The sequence below is a fragment of the Rhamphochromis sp. 'chilingali' genome, assembly GCF_963969265.1.
Source record: "Rhamphochromis sp. 'chilingali' genome assembly, chromosome: 11".
Lineage (NCBI taxonomy): Eukaryota > Metazoa > Chordata > Actinopteri > Cichliformes > Cichlidae > Rhamphochromis > Rhamphochromis sp. 'chilingali'.
Window position 1 is genome coordinate 23,640,641 of NC_137938.1, and position 18,247 is coordinate 23,658,887.

The 18,247-nt window shown below is 40.9% G+C and overlaps 1 protein-coding gene across 1 annotated transcript; it reads left to right on the plus strand.

The window, feature by feature from the left end:
* The first annotated feature begins 4,107 nt into the window (after positions 1-4,107).
* Positions 4,108-17,938, plus strand: LOC308405891 (BAR/IMD domain-containing adapter protein 2). Its single transcript, XM_080896675.1, has 15 exons — positions 4,108-4,606; positions 7,088-7,234; positions 7,345-7,420; positions 7,507-7,593; positions 8,163-8,224; positions 9,799-9,870; positions 10,151-10,288; positions 10,829-10,981; positions 11,389-11,565; positions 12,464-13,112; positions 13,203-13,410; positions 15,030-15,092; positions 15,468-15,636; positions 15,781-15,821; positions 16,255-17,938. The coding sequence occupies exons 2-15, from the start codon at positions 7,187-7,189 to the stop codon at positions 16,325-16,327; spliced, it is 2,016 nt and encodes a 671-aa protein (XP_080752801.1). The 5' UTR covers positions 4,108-4,606; positions 7,088-7,186; the 3' UTR covers positions 16,328-17,938.
* Positions 17,939-18,247: the final 309 nt, after the last annotated feature.

Here is an 18,247-nt window from a genome sequence, read left to right on the forward strand (position 1 = left end):
AAGTGGTATCGTGCCATCTCTAATATATATATTTAAAAAGTTTAGACATTGAGTCTCAAGTTATTCTGTATCACATTATTTTATCCAGAGACATCATACTTTACCAAACTTGTTTTAATCCTTCCTTAAATCATCTCAAAATGCTAAAATCCTTCTTCATTTTGATTTTACCTTTATCCTCATTTTGAACTTTAATGATGTCTCTTTCAAATGGCTTCATGGCATCAGTTTCCTTGTGGAAAAGTTTGTGTCTCAAGTGTTATGTTTGTGAAAGAATTTAATTGCCCTGAAAGTACAGTTTTATCCCTGAATATGTGATTACAAGCCCAGAACAATGAACAGCTCGCCCGCCTGTCCTGACGATGTGTTTTAATGAAGCTCTGTGTGACGGCATGAATTTAAATGGGAGCGCTGTGTGTGACTCATCTTTATTGTTTAATAGGTCAGTACGAGTCTGTCAATCTCCTTAGCGTGTGTGAATTAGGCTCCGAGGAAGTGAGCAAACACAAACAGCTTTAAGGCTCAGGTCCAAGGACACAAGACCACAAACGCTCCAGTGTTTTCCCTCGACCTCAGCCATGTGACCCAGAACAGCACAGAGCATGCTCCTCTGCTGTGAGTAAAGAACTGAAGGTTCCTCTGATGAGGGCAAGAGGTGATGTCTGGTGTTCTGAGCAGAGATGCTCTGAGGCAGCGCGCTACAGAGTAAAGATGTAGAGTGCTGTGAAAAAGTATTTGCCCTTCCTGATTAGTTTGTTCATTGTTTCTGTTTTGTTTTGTCATATTAGACAAGGCTAACCTGAGTAAATTTAAAATACAGTTTTTGAATGATGATTTCATATATTTGGGCGGGATGGGGTTGTACATTACCAAAATGACTCTGAGAGGGCATCAACGACTCATCCAGGAGGTGACAAAATAACCCAGCATCCAAAGAACTGCCCTTTGCCTTTTTTCGCCTTAATAAATAACATCATCGTTTAAAAACTGGATGGAAAACTTGCTTTGATTCGGTTTATCTTTAGTATTTAAAATTAGTAAGTGTGACACATATGCAAGAATAAAACAAAAGATTTATTCTTTTTTTTAACTAGGAAGAGGACAGATACGGTGGTGCAACACACACACACACACACACACACACACACACACACACACACACACACACACACACACACACACACACACACACACACACACACAGCCGGGTTTGACTTTGATTGTATCTGTTTGATTGTGTGCCTGTTTCAGATGCAGCTAGAGCCGAGCTGTAGGTCTGGTCAGTGAAAACAGCAGAAAAGATTTGTTGACTATTGAACATGCCGAATTATGGCTTCATTCAACACTGACTGAATTATATTGCTAAAGAAAATCTTTAGAAATCTACTAAACTAAACAGATGTATAAACGGGTGTTTTTGACTTCCTACCTGCCTGCTAAAGTCTGTTTTTCCATCATAGTGAGTATACCTGTGTGCAGCGTGCACTGCCTGCATGCATGCAGAGGAGGCATCGCCACCTCCCGGGGAAATCCTGCAACTGCAACTCAAGATGCTTTACATTAGACACTCGAACTTCCTTTATATTTAATTTCTTTATATCAGTTAAAAACAAAACACCGTATGTGTTATGTTGAAGGGGTTTTAAGTGAACTTTAAAGAAAGTAAAGAAGTCTCACTGCTTCAGGTGACATAAACAGTGTTTTTCATACTAAACAGCCAAGAGCAGAATGTGTATTTTACCTACACTCATCAACATGGCTGGTTGCCAGCTGGAGATGTAAGTGCTGTACTTTGCTTAAATGTTAACTGTTTAGCTCATTGATAGCTACATGTCAGGAGCTCGTCTGCCCTCTTGTGGTCAACAGGAATTAAAGCAGCTTAGGCATGAACGTATGCATGAACTGCTTCTGAAACTTTTTGTGAACTGGGCCTGGAAACTGAAGCCAAGGTGAAACACCTGCATTCTTTCTAATGGCCAGCAGGGTTCGACTTTTCTGGTAATAAAGAAAAGTCAGAATATAAAGAAATTTTGGAAAGAAATGACCTCAGTAAACACTTTCCCGGTGAGAGTATGGTCTCAGTCGTTAATTTCAGGAATTACTAAATAAGATGTTTATTTTGTAAATTAGGGACCTGATTAGAATTAGAAGAACAATAAATAGATCACTCCTTTTTGATTGACAAGTGTCTGCTCCATGAGCATGAAGTGTTGCTCGTTTCTTGGGGCTTAATTATACTCATGAACATGAAAAGCTCCAGCTTTTCAAAAGACAAGCAGCTTATTGCATGAAGAAACATTTTCAGTGGTTTCAGAAAAATGTGTATAAAATTTAAAGCATAATCAAAAAGTGATTAAAACTGATGTGGATTAACATTCATTACACTCTGTCTGATACTTCCATATAAAAGGGAAATGGTTCAGTGCAAACTGATCTGGGGTAGGTATCATTTTCATCTTTACACCAGCACGACTTTATAAAACATTCACAGCTTAACTCAAGAAAAAACGTTCAAACAGTTAATAAAAGTTTATTTAATCAAAAGTGAGAGTACTTAAGTTAATTTCATACTTTTTTGTACATCATTTAATGGCTGGCAAAACCATTAATCTGGCAGTATGAGAGTAGAGAGGCGGATAGTTTGCAACCATAAATGGAAACAAAAAGAAAAATCACATGGAATTATCATATGTGTGTTTCTTTTTTAAACATCACAATTATCGTTGTGCTGACACTTGTCAGTAAGTATAATGTTATCTCAACACCTATCAGATAAACAGGAGTGCTACAATATTTTCATTTGATGTCAAAGTGTGGAACTAAAGCATGTTTTTCATGTCTTTGTTATTTAGGCAAATTTATCAGATGGTGAGTTTGGAGGTTTGGGAATCAAATTACACAGTTTGATTCAATTTGTTGTGTGTTTTAAAAGCTGTTCCAGTATTGGCCGCCTAAATTTTATATGCTGCTCAAAAAAAATTAAGGGAATATTTGATCATAGGTATATAACACAAAGTTTGTCAGACTTCAGGGAATCAATCTGCCCAGTTAGGTTAAGCCTAGAGTCCCTGTGCTATCTGTCGCATGTGCTCAGTATGAACCTGCTTTCTCTGTTTAGAGAGCACAGTGTGAGTTCCTGCCAGTTCTGGTGTTTTCTGGCAAATGCCAATCAAGCTTTGAGTGGGCTGTGAGCACAGGTCCCGTCATGGAGTCTGTTTTTAACAGAACCCTGTGAAAGTATGTAGCTGGAGGTCACTTTGTAGGGCTCTGTTCCTCCACTCACTCCTGCTGCTGGTTTAACGCCCTTCTACGGCCATGTCCAGCTCTACTCAAGCAACATCTTCTTGTATCTCATCCTTATTCTTGAGAGTGTGCAGAGGGACACGGGAAAACTTACGGATGCGCAATGCTGCAGGAGCTGGCTTACCTGTCCAACCTGAACAGTCTGCAGGTACTGACTCACCCTACCAGCAGTGACATGGACACCAGCGACAGTTTTTGTTGTCTTGTTGTCGCTTCTCCAGTTCGACTGTTATCAGTTGGATTTGAACCAAAGCAGGTGAAACGGATTCACCATAGTTTCTGATTTTGTGTTCCCTTTGTTTATTTGAACAGCGTATTAATTTATCACAATTATGTCAGAAAATAACATTTACACTAAGTAAATTAAATGAGAAGAATTTGTAAAAAATGCATGAAAAGCATTACATTACAAACACGTCAGATTTCTTTTAGCAGTGTCTGATGGGTTTTATTGGGGCCCATTATTTTTAAAGTCCTCTGTAAGTGCTGTACTGTAAGATTTTACTTCTCTGCAGAAGTCACTCACCTTAAACTCTCTTACACCATTTTTTAAATGCTATGCAGCACTTTCACTTCTTATATTAACCCTTAAGCTTTTGTTCAGTTTGTTGCAGTAAATGAAAGGCCTGCTGTGTCCATGCCGGGCCTCCTCCTCCTCTTCTCTTCCTCCCTCTGAGAATGGGGAGCAGGAATGTGTGATGGGCCGGGTGCATGCAGGCCGGTGATAGGGCCTGCCTGTGCTGCTCTGTCTTTGGCTCAAAAAGTTCAAGTCATTATTCTCCTCCTGCTGCTATTCAGCCGAGGTCCCGTTAGCTCATTGTTATTCTTCCCCAGTGAGAGAGTGAGACAGAGAGAGGCTGATACAGAATGGGAGGCTGACTCTGGTTTCCAACGGCAGGGAGCTGGGTGTACTGGCGGTGGGTTTCTGGACGGTTTTTGCGTGCGTGAAGGCATGTCTGTAATCGGCTCAGTAATGAGGAAAGGTACTGAACGGCACTGAATATCTGACCCTGATTCCTGGGAGTAAAGGGAGGCAGAGAGGGGAGAGTGGGAAACTGTGTGTGTGTGTGTGTGAGAGAGAGAGAGAGAGAGAGAGACAGGGAGGCAACAAGAGAGAGGGGCATGTGAAAAGGGGTGGAGGGGAGCTGAGATTTAGTGCTCTGCTGGATGAAACAACCCCCCACTAACTAACGGAGAGGGAAAGTAGCCTAATAGGAAGAAAAGAGGGGGTGTAAAACTGTTCATTAAACACTCAAAGACGCGGAGGAAGCCTTTATCGTTTCCAACAATGAGCCCAGAAAAGGTATGTAACTTTTTTTTAATTTAAGTAGCTGAATTATTTGTTACTGTTACACAGATGAAGCTGAGAGATCAACAGGTAGCTGTTACTGTTACTGGTACTGGCAACAAAGTGCTTTTGTTAAACTCTGGGAGGGGGGGGGGGGGGGGGGAACTCCACTGTGCAACCGATTTGTTCAAATTTGTAGTTTAAACACAGTTTGTATAAATTTCTCTTTGCAATTATGGGAATCTGCCTGTGCTTTACTGATTCAAAAGGCTCCTGCCTTTGATGTGGCTGTTGAAATGAGAGGAGATGGTGTGGAAGAAAAAGGTTAATGTGGCACTGGAGTATGGAGTGCCGCTTAAGCTGCGGCATTAACTGCTGTTAAGAGAAATCTCAGGGCATAAATGCATGACCGTCTTCCAGCGTTTCACCCTAAAAACAAACTAAACTGAGTTCATTCCTGAAGTTTTGGTGATGACATGAGGTTTGTAACTATAAAATGTTATAAAATACCAATCAAAACTTCTTAATGCTCAATTTTGTCCTAAACCCACCAAATTTTAAAATAAGTTGTTTTTTTCCTTTTATTAATGACTTCAGGGAAACTGATGGTGATTGACTACACCGCTTTATTTATTTATTTGCTGCTTTAAGTGTTTGCGTCCAAAGGAATTTAAAGAGGCTAAACCACATGAATGCACCTTCTGTATCAGTTCCCCAACCACCTGCAGACTTTTCCTGTTGCATCCTGAGACAAACAGCACTTTATTTGTTGGAACTAAAACTCACCATGCTACAACATGCACATGAAATGCTTCTGAAGAAGAATGTGCAAACTAAATTAGAAAAGGCAAAAGAAAGCAAGTTCCCATCTCTCTGTCTTTCTCCTGCACAACAACACACTATCACCACCACCCCCCAACTAGCCTGTGAAATTACAGACTACACCCGGGTGGCCCTAATGAGCAAGAGCCTGGATATGTTTTCTTTGTGTCATACACTATTAGTTGATCTGGGTCAACGTTTTCTCTGTAATCACATCGTGAAAACAAAGAGGGGCTGCATAGGAAAAAAGAAGTGGAGTGAGTCTTTTGCCACCAAATCCAGACTGGAAATCTTTTGAGCCCCCTGAGAAATCCCCCCTCCGTTAGTGCTCCTCTCTGCCAAGGAAACACTGTTGTCGCGTGTTTGTTCAGAGCTCTGACACCTGTGACTCAGACTGGAGGAGCCCATTGTTCTTATCTGAACTGCTGTAACTGGTCCTGAGTGCAAATCTAGGAGAAATATTTGGGCTGTAATGCTGTGAAGCGATAATGTAGAAACTGGCAGCTGGAGCACAGGCGGGACCCATGTGGAAATAACACCGCTTCCCTCAGACGAAACCCAAGATGATCCTCCACGCTTGTTGCCGTGGTACAGTGGCCTTAAAAGTCTGCTTGCTCACTTAAATCACACACTTTTAGTCCAAATAGCACCAAACGCTTAAATACAAGACTTCCCTTTACTGTGAAGTTTTGGGATTTTATGCTTCATGTTCTGGAGCTTCTCCAAATCTCGTATAATAACACTTATTGGCTTCAGTGAGTTCACCATTTAATTCGATGGGTATCGGCTTATATCAGCTTTTTAGAATACAATCAGCCTATCTGGAAATAAGTTGACCTTTACTGATGTCAGTGGCTGAAGTTTATCTTTTGTGTCACATCAATTTTGCACTGGCCAGATGCTCTAATTTAGTGTGATGAAGAACTTAAAGACTTAAAAAGTTACTGCTGTATTCTTTGTCTGTTAAATGTAGGTACAGGCCAAACATCGGTACAGGTCCATCTCTGAGTGGTTTGCCTATAAAGTCGGGCTGCTCAGTTATGAAAAAGCCTGAATATTCTAGTAAACATGGGGAACACAATGTGGATGTGTTGTTGTTCATTTTCAAGCCTTTTTAAAAGTAAAAGTTCTTTAACTTTATGTCTTTTAACTGAAAAATCAGAATGAAGAATGTGAGCTTAACTAAACATGACACAGGAATTCAAGATTTTATGGAGGCATTAAAATCTGTGTAAGGAAAACGAGCTGACCTGGATTTGCACTTCAGGCCTGAACTTTTATGGTCTTTAACCTGCCAGACTTTAACTGCAAAGAGGGTCTGAACAGCAGGAGTGCAGCGTCCTGCACCCTCACAGGCTGCTCATCCACCAAAAACCAGGCACTGTGTTTCCAGTAGTGTGAATGCATCTGAAGCTAACCACTGATTTCTATGTGAAAATAAGCTAGTGTGGAGTCTTTAAATTAACATTTTTCTCTAATTATCAGCCCCCAAACCCAAATATCTTAAGCTTAGTATCAATTAGGACAAAGAAAAGAAGTAAATACTGGTTTGGCATAATCAGACAAAAGTCTTTAACGTCTCCCCTTTGCAGGTAAAGGTAAAAGCTCCTGGTTTTGTTTGCGATTGTGATGAAATATAAGTGTATTTATCTTTATCTGCTTTTTTTTTTTTAGGATATCGGGATCTTGTGTGAAGCTTAGAGGCGTGAGCAGCGGGTCAAAATCACACCACGATCACACACGGCGAAAGCGGACACACAAGAGAAGAAAAAGATGTCTCGAACCGAAGAGGTCAACAAGATGACTGAAAATGTCTACAAGGTAAAAATCCCATGTCTGTCCAGCTCATCCTAATAGTGACTCCACACACACTGTGTGATAATCAGAAATGTGGAAGCACTTTATGAATTTACATGCACTGTTGCCAACAGGGGATTCTGGACCATTTCAACCCCAGTCTGAAGAACTTTGTGACCATGGGGAAACACTATGAGAAAGCTCTGACAGGTTGGTGAGGACACAGTGACTCAGGTCCTGCTGAACTTTGATTTATCCTCGCAGCTCCATATGTAATCATTTTTTCACTTCCTCAGGAGTGACCATAGCTGCCAAAGGATACTTCGATGCTCTTGTGAAACTCGGAGAGCTGGCGAGCGACAGCCAAGGCTCCAAGGAACTCGGTGAGTGGGCGTAGAGTGGCAGAGAGGCAAGGGTTTGAATTGAATTGGCTTTAGAGCTAATAGAATTCATAGAGTTAATGTGGCAGCTGGTGAGAAGTGGGAAATAGTCTGTGAGTCGACCACATGTGCTGGTCAGAGAGGAGATGAAGACAAGAGGGGATGAGGAAATGTAAAGAGAGAGAAAGGCAGAGAACAGAGGGACGGGGAGAGAGTAGAGCCATTGTTGGGAGATTAACAACACCACATGATCTCATTGTAATGCTGAAAGCAGCGGGGGAGGCAGGCAGGAGTGTCGGAGGGCGAGATGCCAGCCACCACATATTACAGCACTGTGTGACCGACGGAAGCACTCACAGCTGACCGCCACTGTGAATCAGAAGCAGCGACTTTCAGCACATTTCTCTGCTTTGTTGGGGTTGTTGTGCATATTTATACATGTTTATACTGTGAGGGGCTATTATAAGCGCATGGATACTGCTGCAGAGGGTAAAGGTGACACAAATAAATCCAGCAAAGTGTTTTTCTGTTTAAGTAACATGTTGCTTTCACTGCTGTGCTGCTCCTCACAGGAGACACCCTGTTTCAGATGGCCGAGGTCCACAGACAGATTCAGGTGCAGCTGGAAGATGTGGTAAGAGGCCATCAGCATGCTCAAATAATGATGCCTTGATAGGCAAGTGTTTCATTTATAACAAGCTTTTAAAAATTGTGTGTTTGAAGTGAATCAAACATAAATAAGGGTCCAGAAAGTGAAAAAAACAGCTTGTCTAAAATCTCATTCTTGGCAGGCTTTGCTTTAATAAATCTGCTGCCAGGTTTGTCCGTATGAACAGAATCATATCTGAGAAAGATCCTCTGAGAATCAGCTGATTTTTTAATGTAAAAGAACTTTATTATACTTAATGAAGCCATGCAAGAGCCATATGTGATCCAGGCCCTGGTGTGTGCAGTAAGCTTATAAACAGATAAAGCTAATATTAAGCTTGAGTTCAGCTAATTGGTGCAGCCCTCCACAACAGTCAAATTTCCTCATGTGGCCCCTGGGGAAAATTAATTGCCCACCCCTGGTCCAAGGTATCACGTGAACAACGGTTTTGTTTCTCCATGTCAAAGGTGTGAGCTATTGGAAAATATTAAATCATGACTATATTACTAAATATGTACACAGACAAAAAAAAGACGAGCCTGGTATTAAAATGTAGGTAAATAAATGTGTTTTTTGACCAGTCACCTCACTCATATTTTATATGACCCATGAAACCTTTCTATAGTAAAAGATCTAAAAAAAAAAGTATTTTTTTTTTAAAAAGCAGATGAAAACATCCAGGGCATGAGTGCTTGTTGCTGTACACAGGGGTGTCAAACATAAGGTCCGGGGAACAAAGTCAGCCCGGCAAAGACTCCAACGGCTTTGGACAGCTTTGAAAGATCAGAAGGATCAGACACAGATTTTAGACTTTTAATTGTATTTTGTTACAGCTTTTCGTACTGATAAAGACCTCCCTCATGGCCATTCATGCTACCCAGAAGAAAATAAGTAGTAAATAAACATTTAAGTAACAGAAAAGTCAGCAGTTTAAAAAAAAAAAGTGCACATTGTATTCTGCACATTTTGCTCTTAAAGAGTCATGCTGACCTTTTTTTGTTACTACAGCAGCATTTCTTTATCATATAGAAATGAATCTTAGACTCTCTGTTGAAATCGTACTTTTTTTCTTAGCTTAATGTATTTCAGGGATTAAGTGTGTAATCAAACTTCTTTTACACTGACAGAAAGGGGAGTTGCACTGGTCCGGCCCACAATATTAAAGGCGTTTGGGATACCTGCTCTACAGGAAACTAGGATAAGTTAGATATAAAAGATATAAAAACTCAATGTCTAAAACCAAGATTTTGGCTTTTGTCATGGGTGTTGGTGGTTTTTCAAAAGTGTCCCTTTCATGAACATATGGAGTTATAAGGGATGAAAAATGCAGGTAAAAATAACATGAATAAAAAAATTAGAAACCCATATACTTTGAGGGTCTGTAATTTAATGATGAAGATTAAACTTGTTCTGTGGCTTTATTAAATATATTAAAGTTGCTCTCTGATTCAGAGGGTATCAGTCGCGAGCTCTCCACTGCAGGGAAATGTGACAGACATTCTGATATATCAGTGAACTTTAAATGTTTGACAAGACTCATTTACTTATGTCACTAACAGTTAAAGCTGTTTCACTCCGAGCTGCTCGCCCAGTTGGAGCAGAAGCTGGAGCTGGACATCAAATACCTCACGGTAAGTCCACACGCCGACTACAGTATACATTATATTACTATTAAAAGTGACTAACTTAGGTAATTAACTAAAGTGCATTTATTCTACTTTTAAGATATGTGTGATTTTATTCTTTATTTGCCTTTGATTGACATAGAAAGTAAAGAAAGAAAACGTTACATGTTGCAACAAAGATGCCAGAAATCTTGATAAAATAAAGTAAAATGAATGAATGGGTTTTGTTAAATCTCTACTTAAATATAAAATGCAATTTTGATCAAATCCTTGACTTTCCTCTCAGGCCACCCTCAAAAAGTATCAGAGCGAGCGACGGTCGAAAACCGAGTCAATCGAGCGCTGTCAGTCCCAGCTGAAGAAACTCCGCAGGAAGAGCCAAGGCAGCCGTCACCCCAACAAATACGGTGACAGAGAGATGCAGGTAACAGAGGTTTAACATCTCATCATCTTCAGTAATGTTAAAAAAAGAGCACGAAAAACACTTTGGCCTCTTTCATTTCAGAAATCCTTCCTCTAAACATCTCAGTCAGCATTACAGCAGATTAAAAAGGAGAGCTGTGTGTGCATTTGTGTGACAACTAGGCCAGCGTGAATAAGATTAAAGAACAATCTGGTTCAGCTGATTTGTCAGAAAAACAAGCAGGAAGGAAAGAAAATATCAGTGATATAAGAGGGTCAGCAGATTTGGAGAATTACGAAAATGAAAGACCAAAAATACATGAGAAGGAAAGGTCACTGAGCCAAGGAGGCTGTTTTATCACTTGCATTTTGTTATCACTGGGCAACAGACAGGATGTGATGTAAGGTACTCCTTCGGGCTCTTTGTTATTCTCATCTTTACACAGTGTATTAAAGGTCACATTATCTTTGAGCGCCGTGTGAGCAACGATAAATGCAGGTGTGCGCGTGCATTAACGAATGTTCAGCTTTGCAGGTTTGAAATTTTGGGCTTTTCCTTCAGTTCGTGGAGCTGATGAGCCGTCGCCAAGGCGAGCTGGACACGCTGGTGGCCTCAGGTTACAAGTCCGCTCTCACCGAGGAGAGGAGACGCTACTGCTTCCTGGTGGACAGACAGTGCTGTGTCACCAAACTGCTCATTAACTACCACTCCAAGGTGATAAGCTCGCACGTGTTAAGTTTGTGAATGTTTCCTTTCATCGAATCCAGTGAAAACTAACAATTTACTCCTGACAGCCGTGTGTGTGTTTGATCAGTGTGATAGAGCTTCTTTCTCGCTGCTATACATCTTAAGTCAGCAGATAATTTCTGTCATTGAAATAAACAACAAATCATGCTGCAAATATTCACCAGATCCAAGAACATGTACTGGTGCTCAGTCTTGTTAACTGAGCAGGCGCGTTGTTCCAGAAATGATTTGATGATGAAACTGTATATCTCGTTTCTGAAGAAGCTGAAAGGCAAGAGTTGATAAAGAGATTAGTTTGCAGTAAAAATAAATGCAGTAAGATTAGTGTTATAAATGTCTTATCCTTTGTTTTTCTGCTGTTGAATGTAATCCAGGTGAGAGAGCTTTTATCCCAGAAACTGTCATCTTGGCAGCAGTCGTGCTCTCAGCCAACAAAGCTCCCGGAGCGTGCTCTGAACCTGCTGCGCCACACTGCGCCTCAAAGCCCAGCGGCTGCTGGGATAGCTGAGGTCCTTCGTCACACCAAGCTTGGCACCGCTCAGCCCGAGCAGGTCAGATCATGTTTTAGTACAAGTGTGTGTTAAATCCAAAGTCACGCCCAACAACCCAGTTTATGCAGACCTTACTGTGGCTAAAAATCATCCTCTGCCCTTATAATATTAGACATGTAAGGTTTTGTTGTGAGGATCTTCTTTGTTAGCTCATTACACTTAGGTCTGTAAGTTTCTGGACAATAGGAAAAAGCCTTTTACAACTTTAGCTAAGTCAATAACACTCTCAAGGAGATGGGCCCGTCATTGTCAGCAATCGAGCCTTCACAAATGGAAGTCCAGAGGGTTTATAACACGCTGCAAACCACTGGTTACACTGTTAAACTGTGTCACTGGTGTTTGTGATGATGTGACTACTGATGATGGGACGATGGACTCATTCTGCTTCTGAACACCCAGAAGGTTTTTAGAGTTGCCTCAGACATCATCAAACAGCAGCGGTATCAGCTACAGAGAAACTGTTATCAGCACCTCTGCGTATGTAGAGGCTTCTGTCCTCATCCTTTTTTTCTCTGAACATTACAAAGAGCAGATTTAACTCTTCCTTTTGGACCCAGAAGAATCCAGTTTTTCACTTGTAATGGAAAAAGTTTCTCTGTGAATCTGTGGGGGTCTGCACGACAATCATGTGATCATTCCTCTCAACTTAACTCAAGGGATTTTGGTGCTAACATTTTTTAAGCTAATTTTGAAAAAGACAAATTAAAAGAAGTCACTGTGAGGGATTGAAACATCCTGCATGGTGCTGCATCGGGTTTTGTTTGTCATCACTTACAAACTAAGTTGAAGAGCTTAGGATATTTGGCAGCTCACAGTTTAATAAGTCATTCAGGACATCAGAATTTTAACAATGGCCTGTATTGTCTGGTAGTTACTGTGATCTGTTCTTGATTTTCAGAGGCTCTCTGTTCAAGAAGTCCCTCCTCTGTTAAACGGAGACTCTAGTCGCTCCCAGCAACAGCGCTCGCTCCCCTCCTCCACCCAGAGTGACACCTGTCCTCCTAAGGGCTCTACCCAGACATTCCTCTCTGCTCCCTCCACCAGAGGAGCTGCTGGAGGTTCATCGCAGGGAGCATCTCCTCAGCACAGCAGCACACCTGTCAGTGCTTCAGCCAGCCCGCTCCCTGACAGCAGCACCAGTGGCAGCGCCAGCCCGGCTCCATCTACTCCCACCACCACATCCAGTAGCTCAGCCCAGCAGACCTCGCTTCTCCTCGCCGCAAACACATCTAACCTGTCCCCGAGCCTCATCCCCTCCACCGTGATGTCGCTCAGCCAGATCTCCCCGGCCAGTAGCTCCTCGCAGGGCATGACCCTCCCCATCCCCCACAGTGCACCTCACAGCCCTCCTCTGCCCCACAGCGCTCCACTCTCTAGGGCCATGACTCCAGTGCAGCTGCTGCACCAGCAGGTGGAACCAGGAGGGAGCAGCACTTTATCTACGTCACATAATCCGTGGCTGCTGAAGACCTCAGAGATGAGCGCCACTGCAACACTTCCACTGCCAAGGAGACCTGTCAGTGAAATGAGGCTGGGAGGCTTTCAGGGTGAGATATGATCTGGCTCACCTGCTGTTTTTTTGGATGTCTTCTTCCCCGACACTTACTCCTCATTTCTTATTTTATTCCTCCACCTAGGCTCGAGTCTTCCCAGGATGATGCCTTTATCTGGACCTACACGTGTGGAAGCCATGTTTTCTCACACACCTGGAACATCAGATGGCAGTGGAGGAACCACAGTGGGAGGAGCATGCTTACTGCACTTCCTGCCTGGTGACAATATCGCTCTGCTCATCTCTGAGCCCAGAGATGGGTGGCACTACGGTCAAAATGAACGAACGGGACGGTATGGTTTATCCATATTTTCATCCTGATTCATATTTTGAGGGGGCCTTAAAACATTTAATGTCACTATTGTGCTCAAAATAAAAAATAAGACTGCATTAAATAAGGTCAGACAAGGATTTATAAACTGTCTCCAGCTGGTAGCTTGTGTTTCTGTAAATAAAACAAAGCAAGCACACCATGTTTACTTTGTTCATTTAGTCTCCCAATCAGAATTAGAGCTGCTAAATTTGGAAATGACCAAACCTTTCGGTGGTTGAAAAAAACTAAATGGGTTAATTAAGCAACCAATGACCACACAGGCTCTGCCAGCCCTAGTGCCCATCGTTGCATGCAAGTGCTGGCACCATTGGATTCTTTGATGTTAAAAATGTATATTTAGCATTTAAAACAAAGAATCAATTTCATGTAGAACGAGAAATATAATGAACAGAGTTTTACGGTAGCAATAAAATCAAAGAGGAAAGTGTTATAGGTTAGCTGGCTTGACAAAACCTAATTTACCAGATGTAGATAACAGGTGGTTATCAGTCTTTTATCTTGAGTTAGGCCTTCTGCTTCAGGCTCTGAGTGTGCTCACATTCTCACAAAATGATCCCTATGAGCGCCCCCTACTCCAGTCGGTATCAGCTGATGATGATAAAATGGTGATATAATCTATAAAAAAACGAAAAAATATAAGAGTTTAATGCAACACTGTTGCAAATAGGACAAGAAATTAATGCTGCAAAAAAATGTTAATCCTGGGATTTATTGCACAGTCGGTAAAATAAACATTTTAATTCGAGTTAATTATTTTACTACACAGTGCGGTCTCATTGCTGTTGTTCATTTCTAACATGAGTTAACACCTTAAAATGGATACGTTTATACTAATTAAAAGTTGAAAAAGAGGTTTTTGATCTCTGACAAACTAAAGCGATTTACATGTCTCCTTTATGTAATGGTAACTTATGATATATATAAACCTTTACTTAGCCAGGAAGATCCCAATGAGATTAAAGTGCAAATAATTTAAATGGGTGTCCTTACTTTGGGTTCTGTGTTCTAGTAGGTGCAATTCTAGCAGTATAAAGGAGACTTGGCAGTAGATTAGAATAAAGTACAGCAACATTTCTGCATCACCAAATGAATGCATGCATGCTCCCATTTGCACTGCTATAACTTTACTGTAGAAATAAGTTACCATGGTGATTTCATCAGGTGAAATGAGAGCCCCTTTGAAGACACAGAAAACTCTCACTTTACGCTCAACATAGCTCACGAAAATGTTAATCTCGCTTTGTTGTTAACTTGAATAAAAAGGCAAATGAAAACAACGTTGCTTTTTTCTTATAGAATACTTATACAGTAATATTTTTACACATGCCTACATTGTAAATGTGACTAAAAGGACATTCAATAACGGAGCAAATGAACAGTCCTGTCTTCTGTGGCCTTTTCTACAACATCGCTCCCAGTAACGTCGTGCTCCTTTTTCGATACTACATTAAAGAAAACTTCTCTCTGGTACCAAATTATGCCCTTACTTTACTAAGTTTTCTTCACACAGTCTCTGACATTTCTTGCGTCTTTAAATGTCAACTTTATTGATTCAACCGGTGAAATGTTTTTTCACAGGAAAGGCTGGTTTCCTTTCTCTTACACTCAGCCACATCATACCAAGATGGATCTTCTCGAGAGGTAAGTGAACAAATAACAACTGCTGAAATCTGTTGGTCTGAAGGCTAACAGCTCTGACATTAGTGATGATGCTTCCATAGTTTTTTTTGGGTGATTCACACTTGATGGAGTCATTTTCAGGCTGAATCCTTTATGACTCTCTCCACTTTCCCATCCATGTATTCTCAGTCACTAAATACACATTTCATGCCATCATAATCATCCTGTCTGCCTTCAGTATCCCCACCACCCTCTCTCAACTTACTCTTTTTTCCAACAGCAACAAAGTTGTTGATAGATTCACACAAAAACCAACATTTGCCTACTCTCATTGTGTCTCCTTTATCTTTTTTCCACTGTGTATTCCTTCCTCTCTGTCTGTGACCTTCCCTGTAGCTCGCTCTTCTTATCTAGAGCTAACAGCACCAGTACCGGGCAACTTGACAAACTAGGGTCTCCAGGTCTCCCAGCCCTCACCCCTGAGTCGGAGGAGGAACGCTCCCTTCCTCCCCAGAGGGTCAGCACCTTCCGCCCGCGCCCCTACAGCATGGCCGACAGCAACAAGGTCAGAAACACGAAACCTGTGGGAGGAGCTCAAGGGTTAGAGTGAGGGCGTCCTCACAGTTGACCCTGACTATTAAAGTAGCAGATACTTCTGCTTTCTAATAATTCAGTACAAATACCGACGCGCATCTCTACTGACTTACAGATCACCTCAGAGTTGGCCTCCCCACCTCCCTCACCGACCAGGTAACTTACAGGTGCTAATCAAAGGAAATTGAGCATTTTTACTTGTCATCGCCCATTCACTGAAAATACTACACAGTCTATAAACTACCTCTGAATAAATTCCGACTTGTGCACCTAATTCTGGTTGTTTATGTTTGGTTGGCACATCAAATTTTTTTCATATTGTGTTTGTTTTTGCACTTGCATCAGTGCAAGACTGTGACGAGTCCAATCTGATGGTGGACACATAAAAAATAGTATCAGCTGCCCAAAACATAATAATAACCATAGCAGGCATGAACAAGTCAGAAGTGAGCACTGAGTCCTGCAGTGTCAATGTCTCTGTAGAGCTGCTATCACAGCATGTCTAACTTAGAAAAGTATAATCCTAAATTCTTCACATGCCCATGTAATCACCAGTTTAAGTTACGTATTTATCGCTTCCTTCTTTCAGGCCCAATCCATTTTCACATGTCCGACTCCGAAAGACCGTCACCAACGATCGCTCAGCTCCCATCATCGAGTGAGCTTTTTATTCCCACCGCAGCAGCAGCAGCAGCAGCAGCAGTGTATCTCTGTGGTTCATCAGTACATCGCACCTCAGGTTGATTCCTGGAAAGAAGCACACTGGCTAATGTTAATGTTCTACTTTTAAATGTAATATTCTGTGTGTTTCAAGTATAAAGGCTGTTATAAATATGAGTACAGCCGACTGGATTTGTAGGTTGCTGGGGGAGAAGAGACAATTGTAACATGTGAGAAACTGCTTTAGTGAAGTGTTGGCTTTAATATAAAAACTAGATGTTTAGATGTTTAGCTTCATGTTTGTCACACTGTGTCCGGCTTGTCCTGAATAACTAACATGCTTTAGTTTGAATTATGACAGATACAGTTGTTTCTTTTACTGTTTTAAAAAGGTTTTTTTCTTCCTTTTTGGTTATTTTTGTGCATATTCAGAGATGTTTTCTGTGTTCAGCTGATTTAGGGACTGGATCCTAATAGCAGGTTGTGCACATTGACTATGATGAAGTGTTATGGGAAGAGGACAGGCTCCTTCTCTATTACAGTATTATATTTTTTAGAAAAGCTGCCAGATCTGGTGCATTTTCTTGGTGCTGGTGAAGGTGAGCATTTAAAAGTATTAAAAGTGTGTGTGTGTGTGTTTTTTGTTTTTTTTTCATTTTATTTTAACACAGTGATTGTCTGGATAAGCTACTTGACATTAATGAAACTGGCACAATGACTTATGTTTATGTCATGTTTTAGTTTCTGAACATGAGCGATGTTGTTTGAAGGCACAAGTCTGTCAGATACATCCTGTTGTGCCACTTAACACCATTCATTCTGCTGCTGTAAAGTTACATGTTAGCAGTTGCGAGTAGATGACTTAAAAAATTGCTTTCTGCTTGAAATTTGATTATCTAGAGTTGATCCATCCACTCGCTGAGTGAAATCATCAAAATTGTCCTCTTTTTAAATACAGAGCATCGCTGACAACACAAAGAAAACTCGTAAACTTCACAGACACAAACTGTAAAAGTTGGTAGTTGAATGTTTGGATAGTGGTATCACCGAAAGAAGTGTTTTGTTTGAAAGTAGGATGTCGTGGAGGGTTCAAAGTCTTAAGAGTGAGAGATTTGCATGCTTAGTCTTTGGATTTGATGTCTTCTTGATTTCTTTTCAGTCCCAAAGCTATTCACGAGCTAGGCTGCTTAATTGTAGTTGTACGTCCATCAGTCAGACTAAGCAGAATCTTAAAGTGATGTATGGATGCTAAGACAGATGATGATTAGGTTTTTACTGAGAAACTGTATCCGTGAAAGTGATGAAGAAAGTATACAGGAAGTTGACCAACGTCTGAGCAAGTGTTCATGGTAATCTACAGACATCCAAAGTAATTTTTTTGTAGCTCTGTCCTCTTTGTTGCCTCTAACAAAGTGAAATCTGTGCAAACTGAAGCAGTTCATGTTCCTGGTTTAACTGCCTCAAGTTACTTTGATGTTTTAGCACCTTTTAGATTCATAATATCACCTGAAAAGCTTGTAGAAAAAAATATCTATCAGCATATATTGTACTCACTTTGTGTAGTGTTGCTTCATTAATAAAGATGACAGCAAAATGCTTTTAATGCATGTAAATAGTGCCAGAAATTGTGTGAATTTATGATTTCTTTGTAAAAATTTCACTTTGGTAGAACATTTGGGCTTTGTGGTAATACAGAGCAAACATCTGGAAAGTGCACAGCCGCTGGTAGAGAAATTCAGTCTTCAGCTCAGAGTGACTTACACAGAATGAGATACAATTGGTACAGAGTTTGGATACACAATGTCACTAATTCAAGTTGAATTTAACCTTTAAAAAGCAAATTATTTAGTCACAAATACATTTAAAGCAAGGAGGAGAGTTCTGAAATAATTGCATGTGAGATTAAACTCATTAAAAAATGT